The 22,399-nt window shown below is 48.0% G+C and overlaps 1 protein-coding gene across 4 annotated transcripts in view; it reads left to right on the top strand.

Moving 5' to 3' along the window:
* Positions 1-22,399, top strand: part of ZNF341 (zinc finger protein 341) — a 49,938-nt gene that overhangs the window by 4,419 nt on the left and 23,120 nt on the right. The window contains exons 1-8 of one of the 4 annotated variants that reach the window (XM_044263223.1): positions 58-113; positions 5,867-5,977; positions 8,392-8,588; positions 10,367-10,516; positions 15,158-15,409; positions 18,933-19,128; positions 20,131-20,221; positions 21,443-21,636. In XM_044263223.1, the coding sequence (XP_044119158.1) occupies positions 83-113; positions 5,867-5,977; positions 8,392-8,588; positions 10,367-10,516; positions 15,158-15,409; positions 18,933-19,128; positions 20,131-20,221; positions 21,443-21,636 (1,222 nt within the window). In that variant the 5' untranslated portion in view covers positions 58-82. Of the gene's footprint in view, positions 1-57; positions 114-5,866; positions 5,978-8,391; positions 8,589-10,159; positions 10,241-10,366; positions 10,517-15,157; positions 15,410-18,932; positions 19,129-20,130; positions 20,222-21,442; positions 21,637-22,399 lie in introns of those variants that run through there. The other 3 variants (XM_044263224.1, XM_044263226.1, XM_044263225.1) reach the window with 3 other exon arrangements.

The raw sequence follows: 22,399 nt of genomic DNA, 5'->3' as shown, positions 1-22,399 counted from the left end.
CCCTGGCGGCCCTGACCCCACCGCGGTTCCCACAATGCTCACGTAGCCCCGCTTCGGCTCGGGAGACAGCGGCAGCTCCAAGATGGCGCAGACGATTTTCGAGGCCCTGGAGGGTGAGCGGCGGCGGGGCCGGGGGAGGCGGCTGTTCCACGTTGCGCCCCCTCCCGCCGCGTCCTCGCAGAGCCGGACCCAGGGCACGCGGCGGCCGCGGGGCGGAGGGCGCCGGGGCCGGAACAGCCACGGGGCGGGAGGGGCACGGGCGGGAACAGCCGCGGGAGCCGAGGCCCGGCGGGGGGGTGGGCACCGGGACCGGAACAGCGGCGGAGATAGGCTCAATGGCGGAGGGTGGTGGTATGGGACGAGAACAGCCGCGGGAGCAGAGGCCCGGCGCAGGGGGTACAACGCGACAGGAACAGCGAGGAGAGAAAGCCCTGAGGCGAGGGAGCTCCTGGGCAGAACAGCGGGGGGAGAGCATGGCCGGGGCGGAGGGGGGAAGGCCTTGGACAGGAACAGCGTCAGCGGCGAGGGCCTCGGGTCGGCGCAGGAGGGATGTCCTGGAGGGAACAGCCGGAGAGGCAGCGCAGTGGAAGACAGGCCTCGAAAAGTCCGCGCTGAGGGAGGTGGTGGTACGGGGGCGGGAAGGGCTTGGCGGCTGAAGCAACCTAACTAGGCGTCCTGACCACGAACGACTTGTATTGAGGGCCAACTGTGCCTCGTGCCCGAGGTGGTCTCTCAAAATCAGACCAGGAAAGGATAGGTCCTACCTGTGTGCAAGGCCAGGACTCGGTGCTCACACACGCAAACCAACAAACGCTAGGTACCTATTTTGTGCACCGTGCTTGGGTGCAGAGCTTTATACACTCAGATCAAGAAACGATGGGTGTCAGCGGTGTGCTTGGCTGGGACACACAGTGCCCTCAGACGGAACCCTGTAAACACTGGGCGCCATCTAATTGTCCTGTGCTCTGGAGGTTCCAGGTGTGGAAGTGGACCTCAGGCGCAGGGAATTATGGACTTTGGAGTCAGCAAACACTGCATAGACCTCTCTATGCACCTGCAGGCCATAGATGGGTAGGCGGGAGCCTAACTGACTTTAGGACCGTGGCACAGGGTAGGTTGCTGGGGGTGGGGGAGGGATACAGACCTGAGAATGCTCTTAGAGGGGTGTGATAAATCAGAAGACTGAAAGTTGGCCAGACTAGTAGAATGTTGCTGAGACTTGAGACCCATAGGACATCTCAGCCATGTCCCTTCACTTTTTGGAGGATCGGAGTTCTCACCATGAAATAGGTGAGAACCCCCCACCCCCAGAAATTCTTCTGGGGGGAGAATTTCAATCTCAGGAATACTTACTGAGCCAGACACAATTCCTGGCCCACAGTTGGGCAGGGGGCACATGAGTGGAGGGAGGCATATAGAAATTATAGAACAAACAACTATTAAAATTATACAGTTACAGAAAAGGTATACCATAAAAGAAGATTACCTTAGCTGGCTTTTAGTGCCAGCTTTTAGGGTGACCAATGTGGAGGGACAGGGTCAGTGTACTTAACCTCTGGAAGACTAGTACAATAGGGTGAGGCCTACTTTCTCTTTAGCTTCCATGGACACCCTCCACGTTTGAGTTTTTACTACAAGAATGTGTTCATGTAAAAAAAAAAAAAAAAAAAAGAATGTGTTCATGTATTGAGTGATGGGGGAATTAAAAGAAAAACCAGTTCCTAGAACAGTGACATGCATGCTCGGCTAGGGCAAGGACAGCGGAACTGTGAGGACCCAGAGATGACCCAGGCAGTAGGATCTGCGTTTGCAAAGCCCTGGGGGAAGAGAGGTCTTCTAGGATTCACAGAAGTTCATGTGAGTGAGGAGTTAGAGCTGAAACTTGTGAACTTTATCTTGCAGTCACTGTGGAGCTGAGAAAGGGTTTTCAGCAGGGGAGCAGAACAATCTGATGTATGTTTTATAAAGTTCACTCTGGCTGCTCTGAGGATGCACTGGAGGGGGCCAGAGTGGCAGTGGGGAGGTGAGGGAAGTAGCTGCAGTTGTCCTGCTGAGAACCAGTGGTGGCCTGGGCCAGGCGGACAGCGACAGGAAGGAGGAAAGTAGATCTAAAGAGAGGCAATGGGGGCAGATAGGCTAGACTTCTGCTGAAGGACTGGAAATGAGAAGAGGTTGGGGAAAGAGTAAAGGGGTGCCCTAGGGGCTCTGGTTGGGTGGACATTGGTGCCTCTTGTTGATGAGAATTATTGGAAGAGGTAAAACTGAGCAGTGAGGGTGACACACTTCGCTGGATCTCAGTTTTAGACAGGCAGCCTTTTTTATTTTTATTTCTTTCTTTCTTTTTTAAAAGATTTTATTTATTTGACAGACAGAGATCACAAGTAGGCAGAGAGGCAGGCAGAGAGAGAGGAGGAAGCAGGCTCCCCGCAGAGCAGAGAGCCCAATATGGGGCTCAATCCCAGGACGCTGGGATAGTGACCTGAGCCGAAGGCAGAGGCTTGAACCCACTGAGCCACCCAGGCGCCCCACCCAGGCAGTCTTTTTTAAAAGACTATTTTTTAGTTTTAGCAGCTTTAGGTTGACAACAAAGTTGAAAGGAAGGTATAGAGATTTCCTGAAGAAACTCACACGTGACTAGCCTCCCCCATTAGCAACATAATTCGCCCAAATGGTACATTTGGTACCAAGGATGACTCCACACTGACACATCATAATCATCCAAAATCGATGGCTTTTCTTTAGGTTCACTGTGGGTGTTGCACATTCTCTTGGACAAATGTGCAGTGACATATATCCGTCATTACAATATCATCACAGAGTATTTTCACTGCTCTAAAAATCCTCTCTGTTCTGTCTCTTCATAGCCCCCCCAAACAAAACCCCTGGGAACCCCTGATCTTCTGATTGTCTCCATAGTTTTGACAGGCAGTATTTTTTGAATCAAAATTTAAAAAAAAATTTTTTTTAAAGATTTTATTTCACAAAGAGAAAGAGAGAATGCGCACAAGTAGGGGGAGTGGCAGGCAGAGAGAGAGGGAGAAGCAATCTCCTTCCTAAGCAGAGAGCCCTACGTGGGGCTTGATCCCAGGACCTGAGCCCAGGTCCCAGGGATCCCAGGGATCATGACCTGAGTGGAAGGCAGGTGCTTAACCCACTGAGCCACTGAAGTGCCCCTTGAATCAAATTTTTTATTTTGAAATCATTGTGGGTTTTTTCTGTAGATTCCTATAGACCCTTTACCTAGTTTTCCTCAATGTAATTTTTATATTACAACATATTGAACAGTTACATCACCATAAAAGGTTGCCTTTTGGTAGCCAAACCCACTTCCTACCCCACTCCCCATCATCCTTGGTGTCTGTCAACCACAAATCGTCCTCCAGTTCTAAAATTTTGTCATTTCAAGAATGTCATATAAATGGAATCATATAGTATATGAGCTTTGAAGTTCGCTTTTTTCCCACTTATCATAATTCCCTGAGATTCACCCAAGTTATTATGCCTATCAGTATTTCATTCCTATTTATTTATTTATTTTTAAAGATTTTGTTTATTTGACAGATCACAAGTAGGCAGAGGCAGGCAGAGAGAGAAGGAAGCAGGCTCCCTGCCGAGAAGAGAGCCCGATGCAGGGCTCGATCCCAGGACCCTGAGACCATGACCTGAGCCAAAGGCAGAGGCTTTAACCTGCTGAGCCACGCAGGCGCCCCTGTCTGGGTGCGTCTTTAACCCAGTGAGCCACCTAGGCTGCCTGTCTGGGGCGCCTGGGTGGCTCAGTGGGTTAAAGCCTCTGCCTTCAGCTCAGGTCATGGTCTCAGCGTCCTGGGATCGAGCCCAGCATTGGGCTCTCTGCTCAGCAGGGAGCCTCCCCATATTTCATTCCTTTTTATTACTGAGTTGTATTCCAAGGTATGGCTGTATCACAAGTGTAACTATTCACCCATTGAAGAACATCTGAATTGTTTCCAGTTTTTTACTATTATGAATAAAACTGCTGTGAATGCTCATGTACAGACTTGCATTCAAATGCTTGTTGACTCACAATTTTGTCTAAAATAGTTGGAGACTTACTGAAGCTTATCCAGGGGAGCAAACCCCAAGTTTGGGACTCCATTTTGGGGAGAATTAGATGGGAGGTAAGTGAGTCTGCCCAGGGAGAAGAGAGAGAATCCAGACTGAAGGAGCTTTTCAAAACAGAAACATTTTGAAGAGATTTATTTTGTTTTAAAGATTTTATTTATTGATTTGACGGGCAGATATCACAAGTAGGCAGAGAGGCAGGCAGAGAGAGAGGAGGAAGCAGGCTCCCCGCTGAGCAGAGAGCCAGATGTGGGACTTGATCCCAGGACCGTGGGATCATGACCTGAGCTGAAGGCAGAGGCTTTAACCCACTGAGCCACCCAGGCGCCCCTAGAAGAGTTTTGGACAGAAGAGAGCAGCGCAAGCTATGAAGGAGTGAGCAGAGAGATGGAAGAAGACCCAGGAAGGAGGTATCCTAGAGCCAGGGGAGTGTCTCAGGAAGGAATGTCCGATGCTGCCAGATGTTCTTTGGTGATTTTGGTGGAATGCTGGGGGCTTAAGCCCATGAAGTGGGTAGAGGAGGATTGGGAGGTATGTAGAGGAGTTGGAAGGATGATTCTTGTTGAAGGGAGGAGAAATAGGAACATGGGTTCAAAGAGAGGGAATTCTAGAGAGACCTGAGCATGTGTAGTGTTGATGGGAAGGAGAGGTTGCAGACCTACTGTGAAGACAGGGACTATTTGCTGTGGAGAGTGGTTTCTGAGGGAGCAGGAGAGGTTGGAGGGAAGTGCTGGCCTCAGGAGAGACACAACATGCATTGGGACAAGAGAAAATATGAATTCACTTTGGCTGTGGCAGCTAATAGTTCTAATTTGCATTGCCTTTGGAAGCTGGAGCAGGTGTCCAGGTAAAAGGTTGGAAGAGGTTGGAAGCAGAGCATTGGCTGTGGGGAAGGAGAGAAGGAGGCACCCTCTGGGTTTTTTGGGAGGGAGGCAGTGTGGTTTGGTGGCCACTTAGATGTGAGGAGGCCCGTCCTCCAGCTGATGACATGGCTGGACTGTACTATTATGAACCTCAGCAGTAGTGACAGCTGACTGGAAAACATGGAAGTACTCAGGTTCCCACGGGTATCCTGACCATAAATTCGATTAGACTGTTTACTGAGGAACTGAAAGAAGTACACGTCGGAAAACAAGGGAAGCAGGGACGCCCAAGAGCAAACAAATTTGTGGGGTAGGATGGGGAAGACTCAGTAACATGATTTGTGGAGGGGCTTATGATTTAGGATCAGACTGTTCCCTGAGGAAGAGAGAAGCCTAGTCTAGCAGTGGTTTAAACAAGGTAGAAGTTTATTTCTTTCATATGGGAGACCAGAGGAAGACAGCCCAAACCTCCAAGGGTGGCTGTGTTCTACAAGGTTCTCAGAGGCCCAGGACCTTTCCCGATTGTGCCCTGCAATCCCTAGGGTATGGCTCTTATCTTTATGATCTGGGGTGGTGGCTCTAGACTCCCCATGATCCTATTCTCATTGTAGGAAGCAGGGTGGAGGATAGGGCAAAAAAAGGGCATCCCGTACCAGGAAGTTTTAAAATAACTTCCTAGGTACTGCCATAGAACACCTTTCTTCCCCCATTGTCCAGAATTTAGACAGTCCCTAGCTGCAAGAGTAGCTGGAAAATGTAATCTTTATTGTGGGGCCATATTTTCAGCCAAAAATCTTGGGTTCTATTACAGTGGAAGTAGGAGAGAATGTATATTGGGGCACAGCCAGCCATCTTTGCCACAGAGGGCTTGCTTTGGGTCTGGCTTGTGAAGGGGAAGTCAGAGACTCCATTTCTTTTTTCAGGAATGGACAATCAGACCGTCCTGGCCGTCCAGTCACTGTTGGATGGCCAAGGAGCAGTCCCTGATCCAACAGGCCAGAGTGTCAATGCACCTCCTGCTATCCAGCCACTGGGTAAGTATCTGGGCAGGTTCACCAGTGGGAAGGGTGGGTAGCTTCCTGTGAAAAGCACATGGGGCTCATGAGGGGGTATGGGAGTGAATTGCCTACTGGGGTGCCCAGGATACCATCTGGTGTCTGAACCCTCTCCCCTTCCTCCCAGCCTGGGTCTTCAGGCTCAGGCTTGTTTCTTCTTGGCCATGAGGACGCACTTTCTCAATCACTTAGTGAATGTGAGGCTCATGACATAGGGAATGGCTAGGAGTTTAGTAATCCTTGCACCTTTGACCAGAAAGTTATTTCTCAACCTCTCCTCTATGGAAAGAGCAGGCTGAACATGAATCTCCAATTTCCAGGCCAGGCCCCTGAGACACAGAGAAGACAAGGAACTTTAGATCCCTGTGTTGAGTCTGTGTGTTCATTTATTCATTCCACAAACATTTTTGAACACTTGGGAACAATTCTGGGCACAGAGAGATACCCACCTGGGTTTGAATCCTTGTTCCCATAGTTCCTGGCTCTGTGACCTTGGGCAAGTAAGTAAACTTCTCTGTGCCTCAGTTTCTACATCTGTAAAATGAGGATAATAGTCTTAACCTCTTAGAGACCTTGTGAGGATGCTTGGGACTCACTTTCAGTTGTTTTGTAAATAAGGAGCACAAGTTTCTTGTGGTTTGTAGAGATGAATGCTTATTTCTCTCTTACACGAAGTCCTGATGTGCATTTGGGGTGGGTGTGGTGAGACTCAGACCCTTTCTTTCTTAAGGTTCTGTTGCCCTCTGCCTGCTGTCCAGGTTGGCTGCTCCAGCTTTCCACTTTCATTTCTACATTCTAGCCAACACGAAGGGAAGAAAGAACAAAGTAGAAGTTATACTCCTTCCTTTTATTTTTTATTTTGTTATTTTAAAAGAATTTATTTATTTATTTGAGAGAGAGAGCAAACACAAGTGTGGTGAAGGGGGAAGCAGACTCCCTGCTGAGCAGGGAGCCCAGTGTGGGGCTCCATCCCAGGACCCCAGGATCATGACCCAAGGCAAGGGCAAAAGCTTAACCGGCTGAGCCACCCAGGCGCCCCTATATGCCTTCCTTTTTTAAAAAATATTTTATATATTTATTTGTCAGAGAGAGAGAAAGCATGAGCCTGGGGAGTGGCAGGAAGAGGCAGAGAGAGAAGCAGACTCCCCGCCAAACAAGGAGCCCGATGTGGGACCTGATCCCAGCATTCTGGGATCATGAGTCCAGCCAAAGGCAGATGCTTGACTGACTGAGCCACCCACGCATCCCTATATGCCTTCCTTTAAAAAAAAGTTGCATAGACAGTATACTTTTGCTCTTATCCTATTGGTTAGAATTCAGTCACATGATGTCTAGCTGCAAAGAAGGCTGGGAGATAGAGTCTTTAGTTAGATGGTCATGTTTCCCACTATTACTGTCTAAGAAGGAAGAGTGGCTGTTGAATAACAAGTAGACGTTTTTTGTTTTTGTTTTTTTTTTAAGATTTTATTCACTTATTTGACCGAGAAAGATATAGTGAGAGAGGGAACACAAGCAGGGGGCATGGGAGAGGGAGAAGCAGGCTTCCAACTGAACAGGGAACCCGATGTAGTGCTCGATCTAAGGACCCTGGGATCAGGACCCTAGCCAAAGACAGATGCTTAACCAACTGAGCCTCCGAGGCACCCCAACAAGTAGACATTTCAGCCACAATGTGTCAAGTGCTTGGTACAGTACATGGCAGTGGTCTACCATGGCCACCCTCAGTGGGTGGTATCAACTATAGCTAATCATTCATTGAGTTTTTCACTCATTCAGCAAATACCCATTGAGGGGCTCCTACATACCCAGGAGATCCTGCTAGTTATGGTAATAAGTAAGACTTATTTCCTCCCTTTTGGGGGATTCACAGTCTGACGGTACTGGGAAGAAGTATGATATGAGCGATGCACCCAGCAGAAGGAACTGTGGCGACTAGCTTTAGGAAGGCTTCCTGAAGGAGGTGACATCTGAGCAGAGTCTTGTGGCCTGAGTTGTTCTGAGAGAAGAAGCCTGCAGAGGGAGCAGGGGATGCCGAAACATAGAAGGTCATGTAGCCCATTTGGGGACTGATGAACAATTCAGGTGGGATAAAGATTCCAAAATTTCTCAGCTTTGAAGCACACCCACTCTACTATTTCCTGATTCATAATTTTTCAATACCTGGGTAGACATGACTGGATATTCCTGTAGGAGCCTACGTGGTTTTGAAATCTCCTTTTGGAAGCACAAAATTGGCACTAGACACATGCACGTTGAGTCACAGATTTCTGTTAAGGTGGCATGCTTGTGGTCCAGCCACAGGTTTTCTCCTGTCTCTCACTGTGGTGCCCTCTCATTTATCTCGCTTTTCATCATTGTTCCTCTCCCTCTGTTCGTGTGGGTGTGACCCCAAGATGATGAGGATGTCTTTCTTTGCGGAAAGTGTAAGAAGCAGTTCAACTCGCTGCCAGCATTTATGACCCACAAGCGGGAACAGTGCCAGGGGAATGCCCCACCCCTGGCCACCGTCTCATTGGCCACCAACAGCATCTACACCCCTTCGGCAGCCCCTGCAGCTGTCCAGCAGGCCCCGCCTCCTGCCAATCGCCAGGTATACGTTTGTTTGTGTGTTCGTTCATTCATTCATTCAAGTCTTTTTTGAGCTTGCACTCTGTGTCAGGCACTGTCTGGGCATCGTGATAGACAAATGTTCCAAATCACTGCCCTTATGGAGGTGGGTGAAATAGTACCAAACACATATGGAAAGACAGACTTTTTTTAGGATGTTAAGTGCAGAGGGATGGGGATGCCAAGACAGGGATGGGAGGTTTTGCCATTTTGTAAATGGTACTTGGGGAAGAGGTGGCATATGAGGAGAGACCTAAGGTGATGAGGGAATGAGTCATGCTGCTAGTTTGGGGAAGAGTATTTCAGGAGAAGGGATCTGCAAATGCAAAGGCCCTGGGGTGAGAGTGTGCTGGGTTTATTCTGGGACCAGCAAGGAGGTGAGCATGGCTGGGGCTGAGTGAGTGAGGAGAAGAGCAGGAGATGATAAGGTCAGACAGGGAACAGGGGGAATCCTGACAAACATGTGGGTTTTGTGGGCTTTTACTCTGAGTGAGATGGGAGCCTTTGGAAGGTTTTGAACAGACGATGGACATAGTCTGATTTACACTTAAACTATATTACTCTGGCTGCTGTAGAGTGAATGGATTTTGGTGAGAGTCAAGAGAGAAACCCAGGAAATTTAGGGACCTGTTGTACCAATCTGGTGGTGGTGGCTTGACTGGGATGGTGGCAGTGGAGGTGAAGAGAAGTGATGAGATTTTGGAAATGTTTTGAAGGTGGAGCCCGTAGAGCTTGTGGATGGGTTGGATGTGAGGTGTGAGATCAGAAGGAGTCGAGGGGGATCCCCTGCAGAGATGAAGTGGCCATTTCCCGAAGTGGGGAAAACAGCAAGAAGATTTGGTGGGGGGGATGTCAGGAGTCCACTGGTCATGCTGGATTTGCGGTATCCATCGTTCTTTAAGTGGAGGGAGTGAAGACGCAGACAGATCTGCAGGTCTGGAGGTCAGGGGATAGCAGAGACATCCTGGGTCAAGGGCTCTTAGAGGGATTAAAGGATCCCCATAAGGAGGCTAGACATGTCTCGGGATGGTAGGTCAAGGTGTCAGGTTTCCTTCTGGCTGCCTCTTGTCTGCTCATTCCTTTAAAACATTATCTCCTTCCGTTGTATAGACATAATTCCTGCTGTCAGAATAAAAGCATTCACCCCAGAGCCATAGGACCTGTACAGTGATACTTCTCAGGCTGCCGCAGACCTCTCTTAACACAGGGCATGGTGATTCCCATAGGAATTATACAGTGCTATTACTTTAAAATCTTTTAAGTAAGAAAATATAATCTGCATGTTATTATATAATTTGGTTTCTCATGTAATACCTTTTGTCTGCTGTGTAGTATTCTATGCCATGACTATATTGTATTTTTTACTCTGTTTACCCTTTGATGGACACTGAGACTCTTTCTAGTTATTCGCTATTAGAAATAAAACTACACAGAATACTGTTGTTTATGGACTCCTGGTAGACATGTATGAGTGTTATTCTAGGAGAGATACCAGTAAGTATTAGGGGGTATTTGTCTTACAGAGAGTTGTGACTTATTCTCATTTCATAGATAAGGAAATGGAAGTTCTGAAAGGTGGAGTGACTTCCCCAGGGTCATACAGCAGGGAGAAGCTGAGGTGGAAATGAAACACAGGTCTGTGGGATTCCAGAGCCCAAGCCTTTTCATCCTGCCCTGTTTCCTTCCAAAGACTCAGACATATCCTTTCTCTTCTCTCCCCTTTTCTTCTCTTCCCTTCTCTCTCTCTCTCTCACTACCCAGATCTCCACGTACATTACTGTGCCCCCATCCCCGCTGATCCAGACCCTGGTGCAGGGGAACATCTTGGTGAGTGATGACGTGCTAATGTCTGCCATGTCGGCCTTCACGTCCTTGGACCAGCCCATGTCCCAGGGCCCCCCGCCTGTGCAGGTAAGGAGGGGGCTGGCTTCTCGTAGGGTCTTGACTCCAGGCCTGTATGTTGCCCGCCGTGAATTTGGAGCTTTGTAGAAAGAAGAGTGGATGGCCTCAGCTCTCTCATGCTGAAGAGGGACTGTCAGTCTCCCCTTGGCCTGCGCTGCTGTGGGTAGGGAAGGTGTCACTTTAGTTGAGACCTAGAACATTACTTTGGGTTTTCATAGCCATAGTCTGGTTATTTTGACTCATATTTTTACTCTTCTTCTTCTTCTTCTTCTTCTTCTTCTTTTTTTTTAAATAAGTAGTCTCTATGCCCAACATGGGACTTGAACTCTTGACCCCCAACCTCAAGATCAAGAGGCACATGTATACTGACTGAGCCAGCCAGACACCCTCCTATTTTTATTCTTTTCTTTTTTTTTTTTTTTTTAAGATTTTATTTATTTATTTGACAGAGAGAGATCACAAGTAGGCAGAGAGGCAGGCAGAGAGAGAGAGGAGGAAACAGGCCCCCTGCCGAGCAGAGAGCCTGATGCGGGACTCGATCCCACTGAGCCACCCAGGCGCCCATCTTTTCTTTTTTTTTTTTAAGGTTGATTTATTTGGAAAAAAAAAAAAAAAAGATTGATTTATTTGGGCACCTGGGTGGCTCAGTCGGTTAAAAGACTGCCTTCAGCTCAGGTCATGATCCTGGAGTCCCAGGATTAAGTCCTACATTGGGTTCCCTGCTCAGTGGGGAGTCTGCTTCTCCCTCTGACTCTACCCCCTCTTGTACTCTCTCTGTCTCGAATAAATAAAATCTTAAAAATAAAAAGATGTAAGGGCGCCTGGGTGGCCCAGTGGGTTAAGCCTCTGCCTTCGGCTCAGGTCATGATCTCAGGGTCCTGGGATGGAGCCCCACATCAGGCTCTCTGCTCAGTGGGGAGCATGCTTCTCCACCCCCCCCGGCCTATCTGTCTGCCCACTTATGGTCTCTCTTTCTCTGTGTCAAATAAATAAATAAAATTTAAAAAAAAAATTTTAAAAAAGAGCTTTACTCTGACAATTTAAAAAAAATTTTTAAAAAGATTATTTATTTGCGAGAGTGAGCACAGGTGTGTGCACAGGGAGTGAGGGTGAGGAGAGGAGGGGCAGAGGGAGAGGGAGAGAGAGAATCTCAAGCAGACTCCCCACTGAGCACAGAGCCCCATGTGAGACTCAATCCCATGACCCTGAGATTGTCACCTGAGCCGAAATCAGGAGTCGGATGCCTTACCAACTGAGCCACCCAGGTGCCCCCTCCTAACTTCTTAACAAAAGTGTTCCTTATCCATTGGAAAATGTTAGAAAATACACAACAGAAAAGTAAGAACAAAGTTTAATTGCTCTGGAAACTAGAGAGACATGGCAACCGACTACAATGTGTGAGGTTTTTTTGTTTTTCTTTTCCACCTGTATTTCCTGCTTCCCTTCACCCATTTGCCTACCCTTCCCTTGGCAATATGCAGTTCTTGGTTGGATCCTGGACTGGGGGGAAAGAATCCAAAGGCATTATTGGGACACTTTGGGGAAATGAGAATAGGAGGAATTTGAATATTTTAGATAGTAGTATTATATCAACACGCAATTTCCTGAGTGCGATTGTCAAATTGTGGTTATATGGGAGAATATCCTGTTCTTAGGAGACGCATGGAATCCAGTATTGAAGAACAGAGTGTTACAATGTCTGCAGCTGTCACGTGGCTTGCGGAAACACAAATATAACCCTGTGTGTATGTACATTTACCTGCATGCACACACCCATATGTGCACCTTGCAGAGGAGGCCAAATGGTAACAACTGGTAAATTAGATGAAATGTAAGACTGATCAATGTATTCTTTGTTTTGTTTAATCTCTATGCCCATGTGGGGCTGGAACTCATGACTCTGGGATCAAGAGCCACATGCTGCACTCACTGAGCCAGCCATGGGCCCCTGATCCCTGTACTTTTTGCAGCCTTTCTGTAGATTTGAGATTTTTCAGAATAAAAGTTGGGGGAGGGACTCCGGGGTGGCTCAAGCAGTTAAGCGCCTGCCTTCAGCTCAGTTCATGATCCCAGGTCCTGGGATTGAGTCCCACATGGGGCTTCCTGCTTAGCAGGGATCCTGCTTCTCCCTCTGCCTGCAACTTCCCCTACTTGTGCTCTCTATCTGACACACACACACACACACACAAATAAATAAATAAATAAATACTTTATTTATTTATTCATTCATTCATTCATTCATTCATTTGACAGAGAGAGATCACAAGTAGGCAGAGAGGCAGGCAGAGAGAGAGCGGGGCCCACTGAGCAGAGACCCCGATGCGGGGCTCGATCCCAGGACCCTGAGATCATGACCCGAGCTGAAGGCAGAGGCTTAACCCACTGAGCAACCCATGTGCCCCATAAATAAATTCTTAAAAAAAAAAAAAGAATATAAGTTTGGGGGGGTGGCATCTGGCTGGCTTAGTTGGTAGAGCACGTGACTCTTGATCATAGTGTTGTGAGTTTGAGCCCTACATTGGGTGTAGAGATTATTTAAAAATTAAATCTTTAAAAACAATTAAAAAAGAAAGAATAAAAGTTGGGAAGTCAATCAATTAATCAACCAGCCATGCTCTCTCTCCCCAAAGAAAACTCTGCTAGAATTTTGGTGTCTGGATTCCCTGATCTTTAAATGCAAATAGAGAAACAGTTTTTTGGCTTTTTTTTTTTTTTTTAAAGATTTTTATTTATTTATTTATTTGACAGACAGATCACAAGTAGGCAGAGAGGCAGACAGAGAGAGAGAGGGGAGGAAGCAGGCTCCCTGCCGAGCAGAGAGCCCGATGCGGGACTCGATCCCAGGACCCCGAGATCATGACCTGAGCCGAAGGCAGAGGCTTTAACCTGCTGAGCCACCCAGGCGCCCCGACTTTTTTTTTTTAAGATTTTATTTACTTCTTTTGTCAGAGAAAGAGAGAGAGAGAGGGAGAGAGAGCAAAAGCAGGGGGAGCAGCAGAGGCAGAGGGAGAAGCAGGTGCCCTGCTGAGCAAGGGGCCTGATATGGGACTCGATCCCAGGACCGTGGGATCATGACCTGAGTGGAAGGCAGATGCTTAACCAACTGAGCCACCCAGGTGACCTGCGGAACAGCTTTATATATAAATACATTTATAATACACATAGTTGTATCAGTGGACCATGTTAATATGCACTGTTCTGAAATTTGCTTTTTTAAAAGTTTTGCCTTTTGCTTAAAATCATCATCTGAGCCTACAGTTCTATATGAGTATTTTCCAAACAGTGTTCCTCAGAAGAGTGGCTCCTTCGGATGTTCCAGTACACAAAGAATCTTTGGTCAAACCAGCCCAGGGTGGAGACATTCAGTTTCTTTCCTTGCCCTGTCCCTCGCTTTATTTATTTATTTTTTTCCTGGAGTAAAACACTTTTGATTATTGTCACCCCAGATTTTTCCCCAAACATGCTTGACTGTGGAACCCAAGGAACAGCAATTGAGGGGAGCATCCTTTATGAAATACTGATCACCGGCCTTTTTTTTTTTTTTTTTAAAGTAAGCTTTTTGCCCAATGTGAGCCTTGAATTCATGACCCAGAGATTGAGAGTTGCATGCTCTACCAGCTGAGTCAGCCAGGCACCCATGATCACAATCATTTTAATAACTGTAAAATATTCCATTGTGTGGATGGACTCTTGCCTACATAGCCAGGCTTCTGTTAACAGATATGTAGGTCATTGCCATTTTTTGCCATTATAAAAACTACTAGAGAAGCATCCATGTACACATATCTTTGCCCACCTGTTTGTTTTTATTTTTGTGGAAGAAATTTCTAGAAGTCAGTGGCTGCATTTCAGGGGTCTACAGCCACCCACACCCACACAGCCACCCACACACTCTCTAGAAAGACTCCGGGGACTTGGGATAGTTGTACTGGTGGCTATCGTTTATTCCTGACAAAGGATACACAGCAGGATCAGCAAGGGAAAAAGACATGGGCTGGAGTCTGGAGGAACTGAGGCATAGGTTTCTAAAGTTCCTCTTCTTGGGGCAGTAGGGAGAGATTGCCCAAAACACTTTTTCCTCCAGCAGAGGAAAGCAGCAATGTGTGTGCATGTTCTGCCCAGAAAGCATACCTAAGATTCAAGGCTCAGGGCTTTTCTTGGGGATTGGTCATGGAGGTGCCAAAGTGACCAAAATTCCATACTCTTAGAAGGAAAGGAGGTGTTCACCCCAGATCATATTGTCCGTACAAATGATCTAGGTGACCTCGTACAGAATGGTCAGTGCCCTAGGGGAGCAAAATAGCCTTAGTGGTCCTAGGCAACCTTCCACAAGGCAGGATCTCAGAGCGGGCCCCACAAGCAAGCCCTCCTAGGACAGCAACGCTGGGGCTATTAGATCAACTCAGGTGTCCAAGCTGGGCCATTTTTGTCGACTTTCCTAGAGAAAAGGGGTAATGGCACCTGGTTGATGCTTCCTCGGTGTTCTTCATGACTCTGTTGCCATGCCTCCCATCAGCCCTGTCCTCTGAGCTGCCTTGTGAGGGGCTCTTCTTTCCACGTCACTGGCTAAGACCAATGTCCTTCTCGTCTGATAACAAGACAGCTGGTATCAAGAAGGTGTGACACTTTAATTCTCTTTTCTGATTTCAGAGCAGCCTGAACATGCATTCCGCACCAAGCTACCTCACGCAGCCTCCGCCACCTCCTCCACCCCCTCCGCCACTGCCCCCACCCCCACCACCCCAACCCCCACCGCCCCCACCCCAGAGCCTGGGGCCCCCTGGGCGTCCCAACCCTGGCAGCAATGGCGTGGTGGAGGTGTACAGTGCCACAGCGCCCCTGGCTGGGAGTGGCACGGTGGAGATCCAGGCATTGGGAATGCAGCCTTACCCACCCCTGGAGGTGAGCTGAGTTCGGGGTTTGGGGTGGAGGGAGAGAAACTGGTTCTGGTTATCATGGGTAACCTGAACCTTTCCTGAGCACCAGCTGTGTGCCAGATGGTGCCAGAGGTACTGTGGGAGACAGAACCAGATTGGGGGGGGTATCCGCATCATGGGAGAGAAGGACTTTAATCCAGCCATCATACCTGTAAGGGTAGAATGCAAGCCTTGAGAAGGGGGTATGAAGTAGAGGTTGTAGCAGAAATAGAAGCTGCCCTCAGGGAGGGCTCAGAACATTCTGAGAACACCAATGTTTTTGGGAGAAGATTCCAAAAAATTATCTATGTGAATATCCCTTACATTTTTAAATATTTTATTTATTTTTTTAGAGAGAGAGAGAGGGAGAGCAGGGGGAGGGGCAGAGGGAGAGGATCTTAGGCAGACTCCACGCTGAGCGCAGAAGCCCAGCATAAGGCTCGATCTCATGACCCCTGAGATCATGACCCAAGCCAAAATCAAGAGTTGGACGCCCAACCGATGAGCCACCCGGGTGCCCCAGGCTCTTAACATTTTTTTTAATAAGCTAGGTGTATGGGTTAGCTAGGGCTGTGGAAGGAAGTTCCACAGAACCTCAGTGGTATATGGCAGAATGTGTTCATTGTTCTTATCCTACATGGCTGGCTTGGCAACTCTGCTGACCTTGGCCGGGCTCTCCCAGGTGTGCAGAGATGGCAGCTGTCAGTTGCTATAGGACAGCCCGTAGGTGGGACAAGTTGAGTAACCCAGCCCTGCTCCAGGGCACCCCTCTTCCTCTAGCGGGCTTGCCAGGCATGTGCTCACAGCAGCGGGAGAGGCACGGTTATGCAAGCAGAAATGCCTGTGGCCTCCTGGAGCTTAGGCTTGTGACCGGGTCTCTTCTGTTGGCCAGGGTAGGCCAGCTGATTTAAGAAGTAGGGAAACCGATGCCACGTTTTTTTTTTGTTTTGTTTTGTTTTTTTGAAGGTCAAGCAAAGCTTTATTTCCTGGTCAGGAAAATAGGGACCACTCTAGGCATTTCTGGCAAAGGGATTTAATGCAGGAGGCCAGGTGCTTACAAAGGTGGCTTCAGGAGGGCTAGACGGAGCAAAGGGCAGAATTGGCAGAGGCCACTGGTTTTCAGATTCACTGTTGTTGCTTGGCCCAGAGGGCCAGGACGCTCCAGCTGTGCCCAGAGCTGGGGAAGCTGTAGGATTCTGTCACTGTGCTGCCGTCCTTGAGGCTGGGGGTCAGGAGGGGGATGGAGGGTTCAGCCATCCATCCAAAATTTATTTATTTTTATTTTTTTAAAGATTTTATTTGATTTTTATTTAACACACAGAGATCACAAATAGGCAGAGAGGCAGGCAGAGAGAGAGGGGGAAGCAGGCTCCCCACTGAGCAGAGAACCCGATGTGGGGCTCTATCCCAGGACCCTGGGATCATGACCTGAGCCGAAAGCAGAGGCTTTAACCCACTGAGTCACCCAGGCACCCCCAGCCATCTGAAATTTAGGACCACACACCTTTCTGTCTCCCGCCTCCGCTGCCAGAGGAAAGCAGTTTCTACCTTTCTCTGCCTTCCAGATTTCTTGCAGGTGCTTCTCGTGGGCAGAGCCTAATTTGTGCTCAGAACCTTGCTGGTAAGGGAGTCTGAGAATGTGCATATCAGGGGAGAGCATGGAACGTGTAGGAATGGTGTCAAAGGCCAACAGACGAGATCTAGCAGAAGCACCTACCATACCAGATGGTGCCCTATTAGATGCCCAACACATGCATCTACTGATAGCAACTCTTCTCGTTCCTGGACCCAATTCCATTATTGGGTGAGGTCCCGCTCCCAACACCCCCTCACGATGCCAGGCAGTTCTCAGACACCAGCACAGTGTCCAAGAATTTCAACTCATTTCTGATGCTATCTACCCAGAGATAACAGCAGATCCCACAGGTTAAGGGTTCAGTCCTGCAAGATTGCCCTCACACCCACTTTAGCCAGTTGCAAGCTACCTGTGCTTTTGACGGACAGGCCACAGGTTGGAAGTTCAAGCAACCTCCTCCTTAGGTTCTGTTAATTTGCTAGAGCAGCTCATGAATTTGGGAGCATTTATGTTTACCAGTTTATTAAAGGATATAATAAAGGATATGGGATCAACAACCCAATGCAGAGGTACATAGAGTGAGGTGTGGGAAAGGGGCATGGAGACTCTGTGTCCCACTCACCCCACATCCATGTGTTCGTCAACCTGGAAGCTGTCCAAACCCAGTCCTCTGGATTTCTTATGGAGGTTTCAATACATAATCATGATTAAGTCATAGGCTGTGGCTAGTTGAACCTGTAGCCCTTCCTCATTGCCCAGAGGTTGGGGAATGGGACTGAACGTTCTAAACCATCAGGCACATGGTTGGTCCTCTAGGCAACCAGCCTGCCCTTGGATCAGGGCCAAAAGTCACTTTCATCAGTAATAAAACAAACAAAAATAATAAGACACCCATTTCACTTTTATGGCTCTGAAGCATTTCCAGGAACTGTGGATGAAGACCAAATATATTTTGATCACATGAATGAACAAGTATACCTTTTTTATGTTCATTATATTATAATATATAAATGAATTCACTGGCTCAGTGAATATTTATTATATATCCACTCTGTGGCAAGGATGACTCAAGGCTTGGGATGGAACAGTAAACAAAAGTGGACCAAAAGCCCCTGCCTTCATGGAAGTAGGCAGATAATAGATAAGTAAGTAAAACACATAATTTATTAGATAATGATAAGTCTATAAAGAAAAAGAAAAAAGCAGAGGAGGATAGGAAGTGAAGTTTTGGATAAGCCAGCCTGGAAAAACCAATGAATGATGAGTAAATCATTGAATTAATGAAATTTTCACAATGCCCTGGTGTCATGGCGTAAGCTTAGTGTTAACGAGGTTTGAGTGGCGGAGAATTCATTTGGCGTGAATGAACTTTTTGTGGCTTCAGGGTCCGTTCTCAGTTGAGAGATGCTGGTGTGGCATCAGGCAGGGTCAGTTAGGAAGCGGGGTTACTGGTAAGGATACAGACCCTTCTGACTTCCTGGTTCTCCTTTGCTAACAAACTACTACTACCAATAATGCTGTAACAGCAGCTAATGTTTATTGAACATTTATTGTATGCTAGGCACCCTTCTGAGCTCTTCACATGTTAACTCATTTAATCCTCACTACAACCCAAGGAGAGGAGTACTCTCATTAGCCCCATTTTACACCTGGGGAATTGAGAGATATTGGAAGACTTTTCCGAGATCACTTAGATAAGTGACAGAGTCAGGATTTGAACCCAGACTGTCTGGCTCCAAAGCTGCTTCTAGCTTACTGGCTCCATGAAGTTCTACAGGGTCTTGGGAGTGACTGGGCTGACTGAACCAGATGGAGGGGTTAGGATTGCGATCCTGGCTGAGTTTAGCCAGGACCAGAGTGAGGGTCCCCCTGGCTGGTCTAGTTCTTTTCTATCCTTCCCAGGCCTCTCTCCCTCACTGTGCTGTCCTTCTAGGTGCCAAACCAGTGTGTGGAGGCTCCAGTATACCCCACCCCTCCAGTGTACAGCCCTGGCAAACAGGGATTCAAACCGAAAGGACCAAACCCAGCTGCCCCCATGACCAGCGCTACAGGGGGCACGGTGGCCACCTTTGACTCCCCACCAACACTGAAGACCCGCCGGGCCAAAGGTGCCAGTGGACTCCCAGAAGGTGGGCCCGCCACCTTCCAGGGGCATCTTTCCTCTCTTTCTTCAGCCTTCTCCTGTCCATAAGGCTGCTTAGTTCTGATCTTCCCTCTTATGATGGCTAGGATGAAGTATGGTTGTATGTAGTTGAAAGTCCAAAGTAAGAGTGACTTTAAAATGATTGAATCTTATTTTTCTCCTGTGCAAAACAAGGCCAGTGGCAGGCAGTTTGGAAATCGTGTGCTTCTGTGGTCATGGGGTCCCTACATTTCTCCTGCCTTTCTGCTCTGCTACCCCCAGGGCATAGCTTCTGTTATCAGGGTGCCTCACCATCTAAGATGGCTGCTGGAGCTCCGGTCATCAGTTTCATATTCCAGGCAATAAAAAGGATAAAAGGGGCATCTCCCAGCTTCCAGAAGTTCTGCATGATGCTTTGCTTCCACCTCATTGATCACAACTTAGTCATATGACCCTATCTAGCTGCAAAGGAAGCTGGGAAATGTCTCTTTTAGCTAGGAATATTGATGTTTCCATTATTTGGGGGGTTTTGAGGGAAGAAGGGGGACAGTGGATATCAGGCAAGCAGTGGTGTCTGTGACTCCTTCAGAGATTCTAGCAATGGGACAGGGGCAGTGTTAGAAAGTGGTGGTGGAGGGGGAGGGCACAGATATCAATCACCTGAGGTCTTGCAAGGTTAGCAAGGAGTCCACTGCAGCTGGATGGAGAGAATGATGAGGTTGGCAGGAAGCAGAGGATGCATAGCCCTGTAGGCCACAGCACCAAGTTTGGATTTTTATCCACAGGCCAAGGGGAGCCTTTCAGAGGTGGTTCTGCTCTTTCCTGGGTGTTCCTCCTCCAGGCACTGTGAGAGGCTCTGTGCTACTTCCCCTGCCTATCTGTGCATGTAGACCCCCCGGGCCTTCTGGCTCCACGTCCAAGGGATAGAGAGATAGGAGGCTGCTCTTTTTGCCCTCACTTATACCCCCAGCCTCACTGTTCCCCACCCATCCTCCACCTTGTTTTTCAGCTGCAGGGAAGCCCAAGCCTCAAAAACTCAAGTGCTCGTACTGTGACAAGTCATTCACCAAAAACTTCGACCTGCAGCAGCACATCCGAAGGTACCCAGGCATGGTGGGGCAGGTGGCTCCTCGGCAGCCCTGGCTGGAGGACCGTCCACAATAGAAGCAAGGCTCCCTGCTCAGTCCCCTTGCCAGGGTGATGGCCAAGGCCCCACCCATCCTGTCATGGTTCTCAGACCTTCTGTCCAAGTCAGGTCGGTTTTCCCTCTTCTGTCTCAGGAGCAGTAGGAGGGATCTGTGAAAGTTGTGGCGCCTGCCCATTACAGTGAAGAAGGTCTGAGCCCCGCGGGGTGGTGGGGGGAATGTACTTGAACTGTGGGGTCTTTGCAGGGGCGAGGGATGCTTCAATCCTCACTTCTGCAGAACGGGCTGACCCGGGGGGTGCCACGCTCTGCAAAGATGACTACGAGTAGAGCCCAGGTGGGGCTTGAACTTACAACCCTGAGATCAAGACCTGAACAGGCCCATACCTCTGAAACCATTAATACAGTATATATTAATTAATTGATTAATTAATTTTAAAAATTAAGTTAAATATAAAAAAGACCTCACTAGACTACACTACTATTGCTCAGTAGAACTTTCTGCAGTGATGGCAATGCCCAAATTGGCACTGTCCAGTAGGGTAGCCACTGACCATATGCGGATACTGAGCATTGAAATGAGGCCAGTATGACTAGGAAACTGAATTTTTAATTTAATTTAATTTTAATGAATTTAAATTTAAATAGTCCCATGTGGGCGTCCACCTTATTGGACAATGCAGCTGTATAGATTGTAATAATACTGTTTTATAAATTCTTGCAGTTTTGGTTACTTTGTTTTTATGATCAGGGGTTTTCCATATGACAACAGGAAGCTTAATTTTTAAAGTATTTGAAGTTTTAAAAATGTGGATTTATTTGAAGGAAAATATTAAATAATGGTACAAGTGCTATGCTGTGACTGTGCCATTTCTTCTTCAAAGAATAAATCCCTCTCTGAGAGCGCTTAAACATTTATGAAATATTTTATCTCACCGAATGGGCAGGGCCCACAGAGAAGGTCAGCTCCAGGGCTGGTTGACTGAGCAACTCCATACTGTCACTAAGGTCCCAGGGTCTTTCTGCCTCTGGTCTGGCGCTTGTCCTCATGGTGTCAGAATGATGGCCAGGGGCATCCGCAGGCTCTGTCTGGGCCTTCTTGGCGGCTGTGAGCTCCTTTGCTGGGGTCACATCCCAGTTCCTATGTGAGGGCGCTGACGGGCTTTGTTTCCCACAGCCACACCGGTGAGAAGCCCTTCCAGTGCATTGCATGTGGCCGTGCCTTTGCCCAGAAATCTAATGTCAAGAAACACATGCAGACTCATAAGGTGTGGCCTCCAGGGCGGAGCGGTGGCACTGTCTCTCGCAACTCTGTGACCGTACAGGTCATGGCCCTCAACCCCAGCAGGCAGGAGGATGAGGAAAACACAGGTAGGTCGAAGAGGGGAATGCTATCATGCCCATACCTGTCCTCTGAAGCTTCATGGGTTCTATTCCCAGCTGTGTGACCTTGGGCAACCTCCTTGACCTCTCTGGGCTTCAGTCTACTTTATTTATAAAATGGGGCATAGCATGAAAGGAGGGACGACAAATGTACAGTAAGCCTGGCCTTACTCTAATACTGTACCACTAGAAGACAGCACTAATCCATCACCTGGCCTTTTTGCTGTGCCTGGATCCTGCCTCAGAATCACTCTCAGTATATTGCTGCAGGCAGTCACTATCGGTTGACTTGAAACTGAAACCTATTTGACTTCCTTGGGCAGATGGTCTCCAAGGCCCCTTATACTTTGTAGGATTCCCTTCCGAGCCATCACTTGTCCCTGAGCTAATGATCATGTCCCAGATCTGATACCGGTTTAGTTCCTATTCTGTATGGAGCGTGAGGACTTACTAGACCGCAGTGCGATTAACGAAAATATAATATGAGCAACATATGTAATTTAAAACCTTCTAGTATGAGGCACCTGGGTGGCTCAGTGGGTTAAAGCCTCTGCCTTCAGCTCAGGTCATGATCCTAGGGTCCTGGGATCGAGCCCCACGTCGGGCTCTTTGCTCAGCAGGGAGCCTGCTTCGTCCTCTTTCTCTGCCTGCCTCTCTGCCTACTTGTGATCTCTGGCTGTCAAATAAATAAATAAAATCTTTAAAAAAATAAAAAAAAATTTTAAAAACCCCTTCTAGTAGCTACATAAAA

The sequence above is a fragment of the Neovison vison genome, chromosome 8 (assembly GCF_020171115.1).
Source record: "Neovison vison isolate M4711 chromosome 8, ASM_NN_V1, whole genome shotgun sequence".
Classification (NCBI taxonomy): Eukaryota; Metazoa; Chordata; class Mammalia; order Carnivora; family Mustelidae; genus Neogale; species Neogale vison.
This window is presented reverse-complemented; position numbering and strand designations above follow the sequence as displayed.